The sequence below is a fragment of the Chiloscyllium punctatum genome, chromosome 3, assembly GCF_047496795.1.
Source record: "Chiloscyllium punctatum isolate Juve2018m chromosome 3, sChiPun1.3, whole genome shotgun sequence".
Lineage (NCBI taxonomy): Eukaryota > Metazoa > Chordata > Chondrichthyes > Orectolobiformes > Hemiscylliidae > Chiloscyllium > Chiloscyllium punctatum.
In genome coordinates, this window is record NC_092741.1 from 32,938,651 (window position 1) to 32,958,406 (window position 19,756).

The 19,756-nt window shown below is 39.0% G+C and overlaps 1 protein-coding gene across 5 annotated transcripts in view; it reads left to right on the forward strand.

Moving 5' to 3' along the window:
• The window catches only part of babam2 (BRISC and BRCA1 A complex member 2), a 204,281-nt gene extending 185,211 nt beyond the window's left edge, over positions 1 to 19,070 (forward strand). For all 5 annotated transcript variants that reach the window (XM_072551249.1, XM_072551230.1, XM_072551257.1 and 2 more), the window contains 2 exons: positions 14,600 to 14,753; positions 18,715 to 19,070. In XM_072551249.1, coding sequence (XP_072407350.1) covers positions 14,600 to 14,753; positions 18,715 to 18,778 — 218 coding nt within the window. In that variant the 3' untranslated portion in view covers positions 18,779 to 19,070. The remainder of the gene's footprint in view (positions 1 to 14,599; positions 14,754 to 18,714) is intronic.
• The last annotated feature ends 686 nt before the right edge of the window (positions 19,071 to 19,756 follow it).

Sequence of the window (19,756 nt, forward strand, 5' to 3'; positions counted from 1 at the left end):
TCGAATAAATACATTAAGGACAAAAGGATAACTAGGGAGAGAATAGGGCCCCTCAAAGATCAGGAAGGTGGCCTTTGTGTGGAGCCGCAGGAGATGGGGAAGATACTAAATGAGTATTTTGCACAAGTATTTACTGTGGAAAAAGACATGGAAGATATAGAATGTAGAGAAATAGATAGTGACATCTTGAAAAATGTCCATATTATAGAGGAGGAAGTGCTGTATGTCTTGAAATGCAAATAAGTGCATAACTCCCAGGATCTGATCAGGTGTACACTAGAACTCTATGGGAAGCTAGGGAAGTGATTGCTGGGCCTCTTACTGAGATATTTGTATCATCAATAGTCACAGGTGAGTTGCCAGAAGACTGGAGGTTGGCTAACGTGGTGTCACTGTTTAAGAAAGGTGGTAAGGTCAAGCTAGGGAACTGTAGACCAGTGCGCCTGATGTCAGTGGTGGGCAAGTTGTTGGAGGGAATCCTGAGGGAAAGGATTGACATTTATTTGGAAAGGCAAGGACTGATTATAGATAGTCAATATGGCTTTGTGCATGGGAAATCATGTCTCACAAACTTGATTGCATTTTTTGAAGGAGTAACAAAGAGTGCAGAGGGCAGAGTGGTAGATGTGATCTATATGGACTACAATAAGGCATTTGACAAGGTTCCCAATGAGAGACCGGTGAGCAAGGTTAGATTCATGGAATACAGGGGGAGCTAGCCATTTGATAGAGAACTGACTCAAAGGTAGAAGACAAAGGGTGCTGGGGGGGGGGGGGTTGATTTTCAGTCTGGAGGCCTGTGACCAGTGGAGTACCACAAGGATTGGTGCTGGGTCCTCTACTTTTCATCATTTATATAAATGATTTGGATGTGAGCATAAGAGGTATAATTAGTAAGTTTGCAGATGACACCAAAATTGAAGGTGTAGTGGATAGCGAAGAAGATTACCTCAGTTTACAACGGGATCTTGATCAGATAGGCCAATTGGGCTGAGAAGTGACAGATGGAGTTTAATTTAGATGAACGTGAGGTGCTGCATTTTAGGAAAGCAGATCTTCTCAGGACTTATACACTTTGGTAAGGTCTGAGGGAGTGTTGCTGAACAAAGAGACCTTGGAGTGCAGGTTCATAACTCCTTGAAAGTGGAATCACAGGTAGATAAGATAGTGAAGAAGGCGTTCGGTATGCTTTCCTTTATTGGTCAGAGCATTGAATACAGGAGTTGGGAGGTCATATTGCAGCTGTACAGGACATTGGATAGGCCATTGTTGGAATATTGCTAGCAGTTCTGGTCTCCTTCCTATTGGAAAGATGTTGTGAAACTTGAAATGGTTCAGAAAAGATTTACAAGGATGTTGCCAGGGTTGCAGGATTTGAGCTATAGAGAGGTTGAATAGGCTAGGGCTTTTTTCCCTGGAGCGTCGAGGCTGTGAGGGGTAACCATATAGAAGTTTACAAAATCATAAGAGGCATGGATAGGATAAATAGACAAAGTTTTTTCCCTGGGATGGGGGAGTCTGGAACCAGAGGGCATAGGTTTAGGGTGAGAGGGGTAAGATATAAAAGAGACTTAAGGAGCAATATTTTCACGCAGAGGGCGGTACGTGTATGGAATGAGCTGCCAGAGAAAGTGGTGGAGGCTAGTATAATTGCAACATTTAAAAGGTATTTGGATGGGTATGTGAATAGGAAGGGTTTAGAGGGATATGGGCTGGGTGCTGGCAGGTGGGACTAGATTGGGTTGGGATATCTGGTCAGCATGGACGAGTTGGACGGAAGGGTCTGTTTCCATGTTGTACGTCTCTATGACTCTACAGCAATGCATGCTCTTTGCTTTTTGGAGCTTCTCCTTAAATCAAGCAGTGTGCCCTCAGATGAATGCCCTCAGGCATTTTGGCAGAAGAATAATTTGTTGTGTTCAAAAACTTGGTGTGTTGAAGTTTACATTTGTGTTTGGAATAAAACAAAATTGAGGGTTTTGTGATTTGAAAACTGTAGTTTTGAAAACTGTAGTTTTATGTAAGCTGTCAGTACGTAATGTCAGCACCATTCTGGAACAAGACTGCATTTACTATTTAAGGTTGAACTTATAAAACTATCTTTTTTTTATTGGCAAGAGTTAATCCTAATCTGTCAATACAGTATTAATAGTAATGGAATTCTCTGTGTATGTATTTATCCACTTTCAATTTATAAGTGTTAACTGTTTCAAACAGAGCATAACTAAGTACTTTTAAAAATCTGCTTTAACATGACACTGGGTTTATAGAAATAGTAGTATCAAGCCCAGGTTTATGAAAGAGGTTACCTATGCGGTTTCCCATCACTCCATTCTGGAATCAAGAAAAAAACTTCACTTTGGAGTAGAAACACCAGAGCCTTTTCCTTCCTCCTGCATTCTACCTGACTCAGTGAAGAACAGTATGATAGGGAATTGGTACTATTTAACTAGCCTGATATTAAACACAAGAAAGCTACCCCAAACAGCTGAAGGCTAATTGAAGTGGCATGTGCATTCCAGGACATTGTGATGTTTAAATCCAGGGTTCACCTGAGATCCACACTTGCTCAAAAATACCAGCAAAAAGCTGATTAACAGCACCTGGGGTGCCACACGATACCCAGGTAAGTTTAAGATATTTTTGAACATTTTTAAATAAGTGTTTCTCATAAGTCACAAGATTACTTTGGGCACTCACTGAAACAGGCTTCCTACTGCAATCAAAGATGTTTAGGCTTTCACTGGTTGTCCTCCCCAGTCTCCAGATATTATCTTGTCAAAACCAGTTCTCTGCATTCCAGGAGCCCTGACCCTTTTGATCTTTTATGTCCTTCTTGTGGAGATACTGGCTTCAAATCTTACTGAGGTTAAAAGAGTTAAATACTCACCTGCTGTGCGAGTGGATTTGCCCCTGTATTGGCCTTCAGTACCCCAGTTACTGCCCCAAGGGTTATTGCTAGTATCAATACAAGTGAAGCATCATTGTAATTTTAGCTGTTGTTTTTTTTCTTTCATAGGAAACTGTTGTACTAAACAGGAATTTTTTTAAAAATCTAATCAGATAAGAATGAGTGTAAACTGTTATCTCAAATATCCAGTTCCTTATGAAATTCTCTGATGGCGCTGAACTTAAAAATTGCTGTTATGTATTTTGCTCAACTATTGGTGCTACTTTGGTTTCCTTATCCAAATTATGTAGTATAATTTAGATACTTTTAAATTGTGTTTTGACCTGTTTGCCTGTTAGCAAAATATGTTGTCAGCAAGCTACCTTGAACCTGATAAACTTGGGTGGGACTGGAGAATTTCCTAATAGATTTCTACTTTAGGAATCTCTACACACCCAAAATATTTGAGAACCAGAGGACAGAAGTAAATTCAAACAACATAAGGTAGGAAACATCCTGAAAGCACATCATTTTTATGCTTTGATTTCCATCTTTGAAATTGTGTGAAGATAATTTACGATTTTTACAGTTGCATTTTTAATACCAACACATTCCAAAATCATTCATCTCTCCACAGACTTTCTACTAAAACAAATCCTAACCTCAAAAAAACACCATTTAAGTGATCATGGAATATACTATATTAATTCAGTAAAGCTGTCTTTGGGAGCTATCTGCATATTGCATGTTCTAGCAAATATTGTATGTTACTTTATTAAATTGATCTTTTCAAATGTTAAGGAGTGTAAACAATGTTTCTTCAATAATCTTTGAGATATTATCGAATCATAGGATCTATATAGTGCAATGAGGGATGAAATTTGTCTTGGGTGATAACAGATTAGTGGACAGTTTCACACTACTGTATTTTCTTTTCTATTACATTTCCCTTTAGAATTTAGAGTCTCGCTTAGTATTGATGTGATTTTCTCCTTACTGAAGTTCCTTACCTGATTTTTATATTACCTCATATCTGAATCAAATGCTAGTGACACTGTTTCTCTTTTCACAAAGTAAAACATCCTTCATTGATCAGAGAATTGAGTACAGGAGTTGGGAGGTCATGTTGCGGCTGTACAGGACATTGGTTAGGCCACTATTGGAATATTGCGCGCAATTCTAGTTTCCTTCCTATCGGAAGGATGGTGTGAAACTTGAAAGGGTTCAGAAAAGATTTACAAGGATGTTGCCAGGGTTAGAGGATTTGAGATATAGGGAGAGGCTGAACAGGCTGGGGCTGTTTTCCCTGGAGCATCGAAGGCTGAGGGGTGAAGTCTATAAAATCATGGATGAGATAAATCGACAAAGTCTTTTCCCTGGGGTGAGGGAGTCCAGAACTAGAGGGCATAGGTTTAGCATCAGAGGGGAAAGATATAAAAAGGACCTTAGGCGCAACTTTTTCACGCAGAGGGTGGTACGTGTTTCGAATGAGCTGCCAGAGGAAGTGGTGAAGGCTAGTACAATTGAAACATTTAAAAGGTATCTGGATAGGTGTATGAATAGGAAGGGTTTGGAGGGATATGGGCCAGGTACTGGCAGGTGGGACTAGATTGGGTTGGGATATCTGGTCAGCATGGGTGAGTTCGACCGAAGGGTCCGTTTCCATGCTGTTTATCTTTATGACTCTAAGGAATCATCCTGATTGAGGCCTAATAACAGGCCTTGGGAAATGCCACCAAAGAACTCAGTTGAAACTGTGTAAATAGATAGTAATGATTTTTTTAAGCAACACCAGAAGGCCTGAAAATCAAAAAATTATAACTGACAGCTTCATCTGTATATTTTTAATGTTTAAAAACCAAAAATCTGTCAGATCATGCCTTGGAACTTGCTGTTAGAGGCAAGCAGTTGGTGTCTGGATATTTTCCCAGCTTAACTGAAACCACTCGGGAAACAAATACAGGATGATAGTGAGTGGGGCATAATGTAAATTAGAGTTGGTACAATTGAATGTTGGATGACTTGAAGTTTATGGGTGGGGGAATTCAACTTGGTCTTTGTAGGAATAGTCCATTCTAGAGGAAACAAAAGTCATTGGAAACAAATTGGTTGAAACGTATAACATCCTGAGGAGTTTTGACAGCATTGTTGTGGAAAGACTTTTTTTGTTGGAGATTCCATAATTGCAGATCAATGTTTAAAGGTCAAAGCTTTTTGAACTCAAAAAGAATGAAGCACATCCATTCCACTGAGAGTCATAAGTCTTTGGAACTTTGTTCCCAAAAAGGTGGTGGAAGAGAGTGCTTGAATATTTTTGCAGCGGTGGCAAATAGATTCTTGTTAAGCAAGGAGGTGAAAGGTTGTCTGAGGCAGGCAAAAATATCAATTTGAGGTTACAGTCACATCAGCCATGATCATATTGGAGGGCAAAGCAGACTCAAGGAGCTGAATAGCCTCTTCCTATTCCTAATTTATACAATCACACCATGTAAGTAGGTTGCAGCAACAAATGCTCCAAGATATGGGCAATATTAATGGAGGTGGATATAAGTAGTTCTAGTGAGGAGCTGTTATTTGTTTGGAAGTTGAATACCATGTCAAATATGGAACCAAAGTTCCACAGTTGCTGAGAGCCAGCATGGACTCCTCTTCTGTCATAATGACACTAAATGGGGTACAGTGGGCTATGCATGAGCACTGCAGCAGACGGGAGTTCTGCAAGAGAAAAGAATTCAATTCCTACTTTAGTTTTATTGTGTAGTGATATCAAAATGAACTAGGATTAGATATTGCAGGATCATATTTTGTATTTTCCTCATTTGGAGTAAATCAGTTCCAGTATTATTTATTTACATTGCCTAGCATCTTCATTTTTTAATATTTAATTTGAACAGAATGTTGGCAGGGCATATTGTACAACACTACTGGAAAGGACATTTACTGTGGAAACATTTGTGCCAGTTATTCCACAATTTCCCCGCAAATTTATCAGTACTGAGCAGTTGTGGTTCAGGTTAAGAAAGAAAAATGCTTGGTATTATTTGCAATATTTTCATGTCTTCACAGAGAATCATGTTCACTTTTGTTAAACCAGACCTTTTTCGCAATTGGGCAAAAGAAACTCTGATAATAATGATAAAAGCTTAAAATTGTAAAGGAAAACATTTTTACAAAGTAGACATTCTTTAACATTCAGTGTTGCAAATCATTAGATTTATTCCAGCTGCTTTTCAAAAGGGTGTTTGATCAGATGCTAGCTTCCATGTTTTCAGTTATTTGGTTCACTTCTAATCAGCTGACACTGAATGTCAAAAGTCAGCTACATTAAGAAGTGCAGAGTAGCAGTGATATGTCAGGTTATTGTAAGAAGACATGGCATTGATAAAGTTATACAGCACAAAAACAGACCCTTCAGTCCAACTCTTCCTATACATATACCATTCAAGTGCCTTTTAAATGATGAAATTGTCCCCTCTCCATAACTTCCTCTGGCAGCTCATTCCATACACACACCATCCTCTACGTGAAAAAGTTACCCCTCAGGTCCTTTTTAAGTCTTGCCCCTCACCTTAAACATATGCCCTCTAGTTCTGGGATGTTCCCCCATCCCACCCCAGGAAAAAGACCTTGACTATTCACACTATTTAGGCCCTTCATGACCTTAAAAACCTCTGTAAGATCACTCCTCAGCCTCTGATGTTCCAGCCTGTTCTGCCTCTCCCTACAGCCCAAACCCTCCAATCTTGATGAAGTTTCATTCTGTTTTTTACTTTCTTTTTAAGTAACAATAGATAATGGTGACAGACAGTTTAATGCCTGTGTCACCAAAACAGTCTCATAAATCACCAAGCCCTTCACTGGCTCAATTTGTTTGTGTGAAAGCAGTCAGAATGTTGCTAAGTTCTGCGCCATTAGTTTTTCTGATTTCTTTTAATAATGTGGATTTATTTGTTTTTTTGGTATCCGTAATTCAAAGAATTTGAGACAGATGATAAATCACTGATGCACCTTTGCTTCTGTTGCATCATCTTTCAACTTCTTTTAGCTGAGCAATTTGGATAAAAGGAGTGCATATTTCTCAGTTGCTTTCCATGGTGATCCAGATCAGCTGGAGTACTTTCGGAGACAGATCCATCTGTCTGATACTGATACAGACTCGTCTCCTGTTCACTCAGTAAAATCAGTCTGGTACTGTGTCTACTGAAAATATACATGCTGCAATGGATAAATACTGTTCCTATAGAGACGCAAATTGCTACTGGATTGTTTTTGATAGACTAGACAATATCCACAAGCTGTTTTGCAAATAAAATACATCTTTTTTGTCTACATACTTTATTGAAAAAAAACTAAGTACTTTTATCATGAGGAAAAGTTGTTTGCCACTTTTTATCCTGGACAACGTATGTCTGCCTTCTCACCATATCTCAATTTTTAAAAACTACCTTTCAGTTTGTCTGTAGAAATGTAGTTAAAAATCACACAATACCAAGTTATTTGGAGGCGCTAATGTAAACAGTGCATCATTCCTTATTATCCAAAACAAATAGCGTTTCGGCGAAAAGTTATATTCAAGTTAAAAGCAAATTATTGCAGATGCTGAAATCTGTACGGAAAATGACAAATGCAGGAGATCACAGTTGGTCAGACAGCATCCTGACAGAGAGAGAGAGAAAGAGATGTAACATTTCAAGTCTGGGTTAAAATCAGATGGCACCGGTTTGTAGTCCAATAGGTTTATTTAAAAATACAAGCTTTCAGAGCACTGCTCCTTTGTCAGGTAGCAAGTGGGGCAGGGTACATGGGGCACAGTATTTATAAGAAAAAGATTAAAGTGTCATACAATTGATGTGGTGTATTAGACAAACCTAGATGGCTGTTAAGTCTGTAGTCGCTTAGAATAATCCAGACTCAAAACTATAGCTTAGTGTCTCTCCACGGATGCTGTCTGACCCATTGTGATCTCCAGCATTTGTTTTCAGTTCTGCTCAAGTTCCCTTCTTACCTCTAAACTGCATTGAGTTTAAATTGTATTGCCAAACTGGTATGCTCCATTAGTCCCTTTGTAAACTGAGAAGTATGGTCACACTAAGTATGTTGCAGACAACATTGACAGACATTGATAACATTGAGAACAAATGATTGGGAGAAACAGTAATCTGCTAGACAGGTTAATTACAGCAAAGAATTGCCCTGCAGCAATTCAGTAGTAGCTGGCTCCTTCACCTGATTAAAATGTTGTCTTCTGGTGAACTTTGCTGTTGGCACTGTTGCTATATCTACTGTCACTACCTTTCTGATTGTGTACTGTTACATAAAACATTTTGACCAACCTACAGATCTTAATTTAAATCAAAATGATCAAGCTAACTTTCTGGGACAGGATTGAGTATATATAATTTGGCTAATTTATACCATTTGGTGTGGACAAAAATTTTTGAAGTGTTGCTTTTTGGAGTCTTGAATACCCCAAACTTTCTTGTTGAAAATGTACTGCTGCCAGGAAATAAGGCTGATCAGTAGGAACGCCTTAGTAGCTTCAAACTTGTTTTCAGTGATGAGCAGGAGTGTTATGAACAGACCCACTCTGGATTGAAAGACTCGGTACATAAGAAAAATATGGTACTGCCTGATGATATACATAATAAGCCGATCAAGAATGCATTTTCCAAAATATGAGCTGTGATGTTATTTCTTAGCAAACAGAATTATCTTACAGAAAAATGTGTACTAGTAAGGTATTAATAGCAGTACTGGAGTATATAGAGAGGTTCAATAATTGGGATTTAAAAGGTGGACCAAAAGGTCCACATTCTAAATGAATATGCCAGTAACATTTACAGTTCTGTGTTGCTGTGTTACAGAAAATATCACCCTATTTTCAGTATTTATTTCATTTTGTTTTATGGTACAAATGTTTTGTATAGGTTTAACTATACCAATCAAAGGATGGATAACACTAAAATTTCTCCAAAGAGAAATGCAAACATACATCTCCATTGATGCATATATATGCTTGGCTTTGTTTAAATCGCAAAACAATGTATTATTTCTTGATGTGTTAAGGAAATTGCAAGTATAGGTATAGGCAAAAGTTTTATATCAAAATACAAACATAATTACAGATTCCCATCTTGCTGTAAAGAAGTGAGTTAAGAACACATTCAGATTTTTGGATCATGGACTTTAAAACAATACTTCTGTGGGTAACATTTGGAATTGACACTAAAGATTAATAAAATTATAAATAACCAGAACTGCTATTCAACATTTTTTATTTAAAAACAGTTATGTTTCTCTTTATTTGTTCCTTTTAATTTGTAAATTAAAGGTAACAGAAAATAGGAGCAGGAGTTTGCCATTCAGCCCTTCGACCCTGCACTGCTGTTCAAATAAAACTAAGAATGGCAGATGCTGGAGTTCTGAAACCGCAGAACAAAACAATGGCAGAGTAGGGAGTGCTGAGCCTGGAGTTTGTCCACTTCCATCAGCTTTCTTTCTCTTTCTTTTCTTTTGCTTTTTTCTTCTTCGTTTTCTATTCTTTAAAGCCTGCAGCATGGTGGCTGAACGAGGAGCTCTCTGGCAGTCGTAGCAATGCCAAGTCAAACTGGGGCTCCACCCCAGCCAGGAGTCGCCCAGCAAACGAGGAACAGTTCCTGGGCTGACTCTTCTGGCTCATTCTGGCAGACTGGGCCAAGGCTACAGGTCCTCAGCTAGGCTCAGACATTCGAAGGAGCAGAAGCATCAGCAAAAGGGATAGATGGGGGAATCAGTGGCAGCGTCTGGAGAAGTATCAGATGGGGAACAGAGGTATGGAACCGACTCATCCCCAGGCCGATGGCTCGAGCTCAGAAACAGCATTCACGGGAGTGGCGGCAGTAGAAGCCCGTAACCAAGACCTAAACCCAGTTAAAGAAACCCAAGAGTGACTGGAGGAGCAGCAGAAGAGGAACAAGAAGAAGAGAGAAAGATGAACTGTAGTGCATTAAAATCTTGCATTATATTCAGGTTTCAAGATGGCGCTGGAGTGTGGATGTACTTTGCCTATAACATGCAAAACAAAAACACTTTTCACTGTATTTTTATATGCACATGATAATAGGTCCAAATCTAACATAAACTGAAATTGCTAGAGACATCCAACAGGTCTGGAAAGAAGGGTCATGTGACCTAATATTAGCTCTGCTTTCTCACTGTAGATGCTGCCACACCTTCTGGCTTTCTCCAGCAATTGCTGTTTCTGATTGTTTCCGCCATTCAGTATGATTATGTCTGGTCACCCAATTCAGCACTCTGTTCCCAGTTTCTATTTTGTCTAGATCATAGGTGTTGTCTATTTAAACATGTGACATTGTGATTTTGGACTTACAAATAAAAATGAAATAAAGGCTTCTTTGAGTTAATAAAACAAAAAATGCTGGAAATACTCAGCAGCTCAATCAGCAGTTGAGGCTCTGAGTTTATCTAAACACTCCTGGCTAGAAAAAAACTAGTTTGCATTTGGCAAAAATAGCATTTGAATGCATGGCATAGAGGGTAGGAATTTGGGTGAATAATGGAAGATGTTGGATACAATAATGAGGGTAGGGGAGAACCAGAATGGGTGCAATATTAGAGACAGTGAGGTGTCAGAATATGGAGATGCCTAACCCTGGAAATTACTGCTGATCACTTGTCCAGATGGCTTAAACCACAATTTTCTGGGTGACAACCTCAAACAGGCTGACAGGATCAAAAGGTGTGGCCTCCTCTTCCAGTTCTTGGGTCGTTTTCAGCACCCTATCCACCAGACCTCCAAGTGCCCACCGCCAATTTCCCTTTAACTGCCATAAACTGTTCAAGGGAGATCTAGATTAATAGTATTTGTCCAGGTGCACAATAGCATTTTAAAGAAGCACCAGGCACCAATGGTGCTTGTCTTTTCCAAGATCTGCCAGCAGTAGCAGGTTCTTCTGGCTACAGTGAGTGGTAGAATCAAGCTATCTGGATACGTAGCCGGGTGTCATAGAGGCAGGGTAGGTAATTAATGGGACGATTTCAGGACAAGAGCACAGAAATATCCACTAGGGATTACAGAGAGTGGCCCTTCATAAAACTTGATGAAGTTGACATTTAGTGAAAAAAGAAGGAAGATTCAGCTTATAGACATGAGTGAACAGGGCTACCAGCAAGATTTCTACTCGAGAGTTGAGAAGTAACATCAGAAGGTCTGGGAAAGGTTGAATTCAGTGCCAAACCAGATACTAAAAGATCAGATTAGAGGAGAAAGAAAGGTGGAAAAGTGTAAAATCTTAGAATTCCTACAGTTTAGAAGCAGGCCATTCAGCCCATTGAGTCTACACCGACCATCAGAAGAGCACTCACCCAGAGCTATCCCATCCCTGAAACCCTGCATTTTTCGTGGCTTATGTACCTAACCTGCACATCCCTGGACATTATGGGCACATTTTTGAACTGTGGGCGGAAACCTGAGCACCTGGAGGAAACCCACGCAGACAGAGAGAATGTACAAACTCCACTCAGATAGTTGCCCACAGGTGAATTGAACCCAGGTCCCTGGCACTGAAAGACAGCGGTGCTAACCACTGAGTCACCATGCCGCTCCTGTAAGTCTCAATAGATAATTCAAAATGTGAAAGAATGATGTCCACACGTCATAGAGATGAACAGCACAGAAACAGATCCTTCGGTCCAACTCATCCATGCCAACCTGATATCCTGGCACTTTCCCCTGCCACCGCAGAAACTGTAAAACCTGCGCCCACACCTCCTCCCTCACCTCTATCCAAGGCCCTAAAGGAGCATTCCACATCCATCAAAGTTTTACTTGCACATCCACTAATATCATTTATTGTATCCGTTGCTCCCGATGCGGTCTCCTCTACATTGGGGAGACTGGGCGCCTTTAGCAGAGCACTTTAGGGAACATCTCCGGGACACCCACACCAATCAACCACACCGCGCCGTGGCCCAACATTTCAACTCCCCCTCCCACTCTGCCAAGGACATGGAGGTCCTGGGCCTCCTTCACTGCCGCTCCCTCACCACCAGACGCCTGGAGGAAGAACGCCTCATCTTCCACCTCGGAACACTTCAACCCCAGGGCATCAATGTGGACTTCAACAGTTTCCTCATTTCCCCTTCCCCCACCTCACCCTAGTTCTAAACTTCCAGCTCAGCACTGTCCCCATGACTTGTCCGGACTTGTCCTACCTGCCTATCTCCTTTTCCACCTATCCACTCCACTCTCTCCTCCCTGACCTATCACCTTCGTCCCCTCCCCCAGTCACCCATTGTACTCTATGCTACTTTCTCCCCACCCCCACCCTCCTCTAGCTTATCTCTCCATGCTTCAGGCTCACTGCCTTTATTCCTGATGAAGGGCTTTTGCCCGAAACGTCGATTTCGAAGCTCCTTGGATGCTGCCTGAACTGCTGTGCTCTTCCAGCACCACTAATCCATAATCTGGTTTCCAGCATCTGCAGTCATTGTTTTTACCCCATTGATTTTAACCTGATATCCCAACCTAATCTAGTCCCACTTGCTAGCAACCAGCCCATATGGCTCTAAATCCTTCCTGTTCATATACGCTTCCAGATGCCTTTTAAATATTGTAATTATACCAGTCTCCTCCACTTCCTCTGACAGCACATTCCATACACGCACCACCCTCTGCATGAAAAAGTTGCCTCTTAGGTCTCTTTTATATCTTTCCCTTCTCACCCCGAACCTATGCCCTCTAGTTCTGGACTCCCCCACACCAGGAAAAATACTTTGTCTATTTATCCTATCCATGCCCTTCATGATTTTAAAAACCTCTATAAGGTCACCCCTCAGCCTACGATGCTCCAGAGAAAACAGCCCCAGCCTATTCAACCTCTCCATATAGCGCAAACCCTCCAACCCTGGCAACATTCTTGTCAATCTTTTCTGAACTCTTTCAAGTTTCACAACATTCTTTTGATGGGAAGGAGACCGGAATTACATGCAATATTCCAAAAGTCGCCTAACTAATGTCCTGTTTGGCCGCAACATGACCTCCCAACTCATATACTCAGTACTCTGACCAATAAAGGAAAACATACTTCACTATCCTATCAACTGTGACTGTACTTTCAAGGAGCTATAAACCTGCACTCCAAGATCTCTTTGTTCAGCAACAATCCCTAGGACCTTACCATTAAGTGTATAAGTCCTGCTAAGATTTGCTTTCCCAAAATGCCACACCTCGCATTTATCTAAATTAAACTCGATCTGCCATTCATCAGCTCATTGGCCCATCTGATCAAGATCCCATTGTAATCTGAGGTAACCTTCTTCGCTGTCCACTACATCTACAATTTTGGTGTCATCTGCACACTCATTCGTTATACCTCCTATGTTCACATTCAAATCATTCATATAAATGATAAAAAGTAGTGGACCCAGCACTGATCCTTGTGGCATTCCGCTGGTCACAGGCCTCTAGTCTGAAAAACAACCCTCAAGCATGACCCTCTGTCTTCTACCTTTGAGCCAGTTCTGTATCCAAATGGCTAGTTCTCCCTGTATTCCATGCAATCTAACCTTGCTAATCAGTCTCCCATGGGGAACCTTGTTGACCGCCTTACTGAAGTCCATATAGATCACATCCACTGCTCTTCCCTCATCAATCCTCTTTGTTGCTTCTTCAAAATCCTCAATCAAGTTTGTAAGACACAATTTCCCACATATAAAGCCATGTTGACTATCCCTAATCAGTCCTTGCCTTTTTAAATATATGTAATAGTTCATTTTCAGTGACAGCATCAGTTACAACTCAAACCAAGGTCCAAATGTTGCAAAATTCAGTCTTGTTAACTGCTACTGTAGTTCAGTGGCCCAGTCACTGCACTAAACAAAACTCCTGTTACTGTGTAAGTTTGATGGCAGTTCGAGTAAAGGTTCCTGGTGTCTTCTCCTATTATCATGGAATCACTTTCTGAGCAAGAGTAAATATCGTCAGTAAAAAATATAAATTAGAGCAATGTGGAATTTGATTATAAAGGGTTAATTCTGTTTTTAAAGGAATGCTTAGCTTCTTTTGAACAAAATTATGTCAGGCTTTCCATTTGTTCAAAGACATTTATAGCTCAGTATGCTGGAGTTCACAATCTAACAGCACTGCTATAGCATCATAATGCAATGATTCAAAGAGAAAACCCAAAACCACAGGAACTGAAGAATGAGTAATAAATTCTGCCTTGCTCGCGTCACCTATTACCTTTGAACACTTTTTAACAGTAGTGCATAAATGGTAGAGCCCCTTTGAAGTCCAACTAGCTAGAAACACTGAACAAAGAAAGGCCATATTGGCACTGTTGAAAATGTATTCTGTAAAATATTGTGCACGTTAGGACTGTTGTTCAATTTCTCTTCAGCATGTCTTGACACCAATAAAAGGCATCTTTGGCGAAGTACTAAGTATTTCTCAAGTAAATTCATATTTCATAAAGTATTGATAAATAACTCAATGGCTCTGACACAAACTAGCCACCTTGCAAAGAAAATTTAAGCAGAGATTACTGCATTCTTGATTTGTAGACATGACTCATTCACCATTGTTTGACACCATCACAGCAGGAATGATTCAATCCTTATTTCTATATGTCTGTTTCAGTATAAGTAATGGCTACTTTGTTCCCTCTCTTCTCATTTGCAAATTTATTTTTTGTTTCCCTTTTACTGTAGTTGATTTGCCCCTATACTTTCCACGGGATCAGCCCACCTTGACGTTCCAGTCCGTGTATCATTTTACCAACAGTGGACAACTCTATCAACAGATACAGAAATCCTACCCGTACAGTCCTCGCTGGGATGGCAACGAGATGGCTAAAAGAGCAAAGTAAGCATCTTTAAGCTCTGTTAATCTTATTGTTTCAATAGAAAACATTTGCTTTGAGTTGAAGCCAATGTAGCTAGATTTTCTTTCCTGATTTTTCTGTTTTAAGCATTGATTTTTGTCACAAGACTCCAGTCATTTCCCCCTCTTAAACAATGTATGAACATTAACTTAACTTTACTCTCCACTGATAAATCGTTGAAGCAAGCAAGCAGGTGGGAAAGTCAGTAATGTGTCCTCAGCTGCAATGATTTATCCTCAGCGTGTGATTGTGAAGGTTAAGTGGTTTACGTCTATAGTCAGGAAGCAGATGGTGTTTCAGGATACTCAGCGATGGGCTTGGAAACCTCACTACCAGATTTCTGTCATAGCTCAAGGCTGGTGCGCAAGAGTAGAATATATGTAGGCACTGTGTTAGAGAATCATTCCAAAGATAATTTACCATTTACCAAGGTGTTCTTTTAAGCTTACCCTGTATTGTTGTTATTAGACTTTTGTGGATGTCGATAATATTTCTGCAAAAAAAAATTAGAATGTAAGGATAGCATTTTTAAGCTGAGTAAAATTAAAGTTAGACATCTCTGTTGTGAAATGTGGGTGTTTCTTCAAAAATATTGCTTCTGTATATCTATTAATTTCTGATTTAATGAAAAATACACCCGCAATACTTACAGTTAATTGCACTCTGATAATACAGTATTTTTAATTTTAAACACACTGTATGCTAATTCATCTCAAATGTGGAAGTAAGCACTATGAAGCAATACTTTGAATGTAAACATTCCCATATTTAATAGATCTATCAAAAATAAAAGATAAATCTCCTCTTATCCCTGAGGTTTGATTTCCTAGATCTAAAAATTCTTATTTTTATTGGCTGTCCAAAGTTGCCACAGAGCGGATTCAAAGAGTGACTAACATTCTGTGTAGCACCGATGAGTTTAACCATAGGTATTTGAGGGTGAGCTTGACTCTGCTCAGTGACTCTGACGAACCAGGAAATCCAAAATGACAATCGTCCATAAACCTAAGTAAATTACATCAGGGGAGGCGATGGCCCCAGTGGTATTGTTACTGAACTGTTAATCTAGAGATTTAGGTAATGTTCTAAGGAATGGATTCAAACACAGCACATGGTAGATTTTAATTTGATGAAAGTCTGCAATTAATAGTCCAGTGATGGCCACAAATCCATTGTTGATTGTCAGGAAAAGCCCATCTGGTTTACTAATGTCCTTTCGGGATGGAAATTACCATGTTTACCTGGTCTGGCTTACATACAACTCCAGATCCACAGTGCACATAAGACAATCCTTTTATTTACTCTACCTCAGTACACATGACAGTAATAAATCCAATCAATGTGGCTGACTCTTAACTGCCATCTGGGCAACTGGGGATGGGCAATAAATGCTGGCCACCAATTCCCTCATCCTGTGAGTGAATTTAAAAAATAAATAAATGCCTCTTTTGTTTCCCTATAAAAAGGTTATGGTAACATTATATCACCATGGCTCAAGCTGAGATAATTGAAGTCTGCATTTGAAATTTGTCCAATCTCAACACAATGTTTTGTTAGCACACAGTGCAAAATTAAAATGAAATTACCAGTTTTATAGAGGCTATAAAGTTTGAACAGCAGAAGCATTCACGTTGGTACCATCTGAGGTTCTTACCTGTGTAGACATGATGGGACGGTGTTTTACTCTGTACCTCGGTGTGCTCACCCTGACCGAGGAATGCACGAGGTTTTAACGGCTGTCATTAATGAAGTGGCCTTCAGCTTGATGCAACATAGATTCACCAAAAATGCATGTTTAAAACAAAATAAGGGATGGGATGCGAGGTAGTTCATATTGAAGTTACCCTAAATGACTACCAGAATATTCAAATGTCTGAAGTAAAATTTCATGGATAAATAATTATTTTTAATATGAATTAACAAAACATTCTGAAACTTAGTGTACTTCTGAAATTGTCCTTATGATATTAAGTATTATATTATACTGAACTGTCTACAGTTCTCGAGACTGAAAAATAAAAGTTGCAAATAAAATGGGTTGACATCCACAGTTCTGATAACTCTAACTCCATTTGTATTTAGCAAACATCTAACTAGCTAGTTCTGTTTCAGTCAGTTTTGATACTTATTTCTAATTTTACAAGCTTACCAGTTTTAGTGTTATTTAATGCGCTGAACTTGGTAACAAAACCTCATTTACTTCTTGTTCCTGTTTTAGTTTCTAATTATTTTCCCTCCTATCAAATGACGTTATGATTTAAAAGTATCGTAAATGACACATTTCAATATGGCTGCTATGTGTGCCAATGTTTTAATATTTAAAAATAATGGTAATTTAATCATATTAATAAAATTCCATTTAAGGAAAGCTTTTAATTTTAGTAATACATTATGATTTTTTAAAAGAACATTTGCATTCTGAATTCTTATGGTCTTGAACAGAGAAAAGAAAAAATATCAAAGTTATAAGTCATAATCTTCCTCGCTGACAGGTGGCATAAGGGGCCAAATGGCCTATTCCTCCTATATTTGTGTTGTTCTGTGGGATGCCAAGCACGTTTAAAATTAAATCTGTCCTCAGTTGTTTTAATGGGACACAAGCTATTTAAATTAAAGGTTGGGATTTCACCCGAGTTTTAATATATAATGTGCTTAATAATTATTAAAAATAAAATATTTAAAAATAATTATTTAGAAAATGCTAGTTTCCAGAATAGAACAGGGCATGTCCCTCATTAATAAATAAAGATTAGTCAAGGTTCATGCATAATATGCTTTTTACTTGTCATTCCAGTGTTTCAACTTGTGTCATTTTTCAGCTACCTTTTTAATCTTTGTCAAATTGAACCTAATTTGCTTTGGTTAAGTGAACATTACACCGAACTCTTGGCTAGCAAAATCATCAGGCATTTTATGGTCTATTTTTCTCAGGAGAATTGTTGTAAGATTAATTGATCATGTCTTTTAAGCTGAATTATATCCATGTCTCTCAATCTACCAAATTATTTGTGTTTTAACCAATGAAGGGAACGTTTGTATGGTGAATTTGAACAGAAATGTGGAGGAAATGCATTTTTTCCTTTCTTACCTTTCCCCTAAAACCACATGCACATTATTGTCTGTAAATGTGGAAGAACAGAACTATTTCCATGGAAATTGTCCTTGGATGAATAACCAAGAGCTGTTCTTTAACAAGATGGGAGGAAGCAAGACTCCATGACATTTGTGCCTTTTATTCATTACCATCTGTTTCTGTCTTTCAAATCTGGAGGGAGAGAGTACTTTCTTTTTTGTATTTTGTTTTGTTTTTCATGTCTCCCTAGATTGTTCCCTAACTAAGCTGACCTTTTACTAAGCCTATTCCAGAATCACTCTTGAGCTACATGTTATAAGGTGTCCAGGATGGGCCAAGCAAGATGTCTTTTCCCTTCTTCACTCACGACGTGATGATGACCTGATCAGAATCTTATTATTTGGTGTATCATGGATTCAGCTTTGCAGATGAAGTCTGTCTGCTAATCGTTTGAGCAGACAGTTCATGGATTATGTGGATTTTGGTGAAACTATAGCCAGGAAATGTTTTTCTTTCCCCATTACCCCTGCTTTACCTATTATTTAGTCTAGAAGGAGTTCTGTCTCTGCAGAGTCATACTTGCTGAAAATACGCGCCTTCCAACAAGAGAAGAGAAATATTGCTATTGCAGATAATTTTTAAAAATAGCAGAAGGCACGAGATAGCTCTCTCAAAGAAAGAATCATGTAAAGAATGAAGGAAAACCTAAAGGAGAGAAATTCTTATGAAAAGTATAATTTTTAGAAACAGGTTTTAAAAACATAGTTAACTTCAAAGACTATTCGGCTATTAAACAGATAATTAATATCCCTGTGTCCTTTTGTTCTTCATTTTTAACCACTGCTTCATCTTTTTTTTTTATTCATTAGGGCTTACTTCAAAACATACGTCCCTCAGTTCCAGGAGGCAGCTTTCGCTAATGGGAAGTTATAGTTGACACCAGAATCCAGAAGGAAACCAATCAGACAGATGCATTTGCTTATTTTCCAAGTGCATTGCATTTTTTCATTCTTCCTCCTGTGTGCTGAAGTCCAATTGTAAGGACATTGATTTTCACGTGGCTGCAATTCATTGAAGTGTGCCTATACATAAATTAAGGTATTTTCTTAAGTTGTTCAGTGAACATAGACCAACTCAATTCTATGTTCCAAATGACATGAAATGGTGTGAATGAGTGAGTAAATTGTTCCAAGTTACAATAAATATTCCCATTGCAAAGCTTGAATGGTCTAAATCTGTCATTGGGAAAATGTTCGACTCTCTCATAAAGGATGTAATAGCAGAACATTTAGAAATACAAATAAGCAGGTTACATGAGTAGGCGAAAAAAACTTGGCATGTGGAGTATGTTGTGAATAATGCGTGGTTATGCACTTTGGCAAGACTAATAGTGGAGGTGAATATTGTTTAAATGGACAAAGCCAGCAGAAAGCTATAGCACAGAGAGATTAGGGAGTTGTCATGCATGAATCACAAACAGCTGGTTCAGCAGGTAATAAGGTTGACACATTTTTTAATATTCATTCACAGGATGAGGGTGTTGCTGGGCGTTTATTGCCCATTGTAATTGACCAGAGGGCAGTTGCGAGTCAACCATTGCTGTGGTTTGGAGTCACATGTAGGCCAAGTAAGGATTGCAGTTTCCTTTCCTAAAGGACATTGGTGAACCAGATAGGTTTTTCCAACAATCAACAATGAATTCATGGTCTTCATTAGATTCCAAATTCCAGGTTTCTTTTTTACTGAATTCAAATTTCACCATCTACCATGGCCAGATTCAACTTTGGGTCCCCAGAACATTACTTTTTTTGAATAACCCTGGATTAATAGTCCAGCAATAATAATGTTAGGCCATCGCCTCCCCAAATGGCATGTTGGCCTGTATTTCAAAGGGAATGGATTATTAAAAAA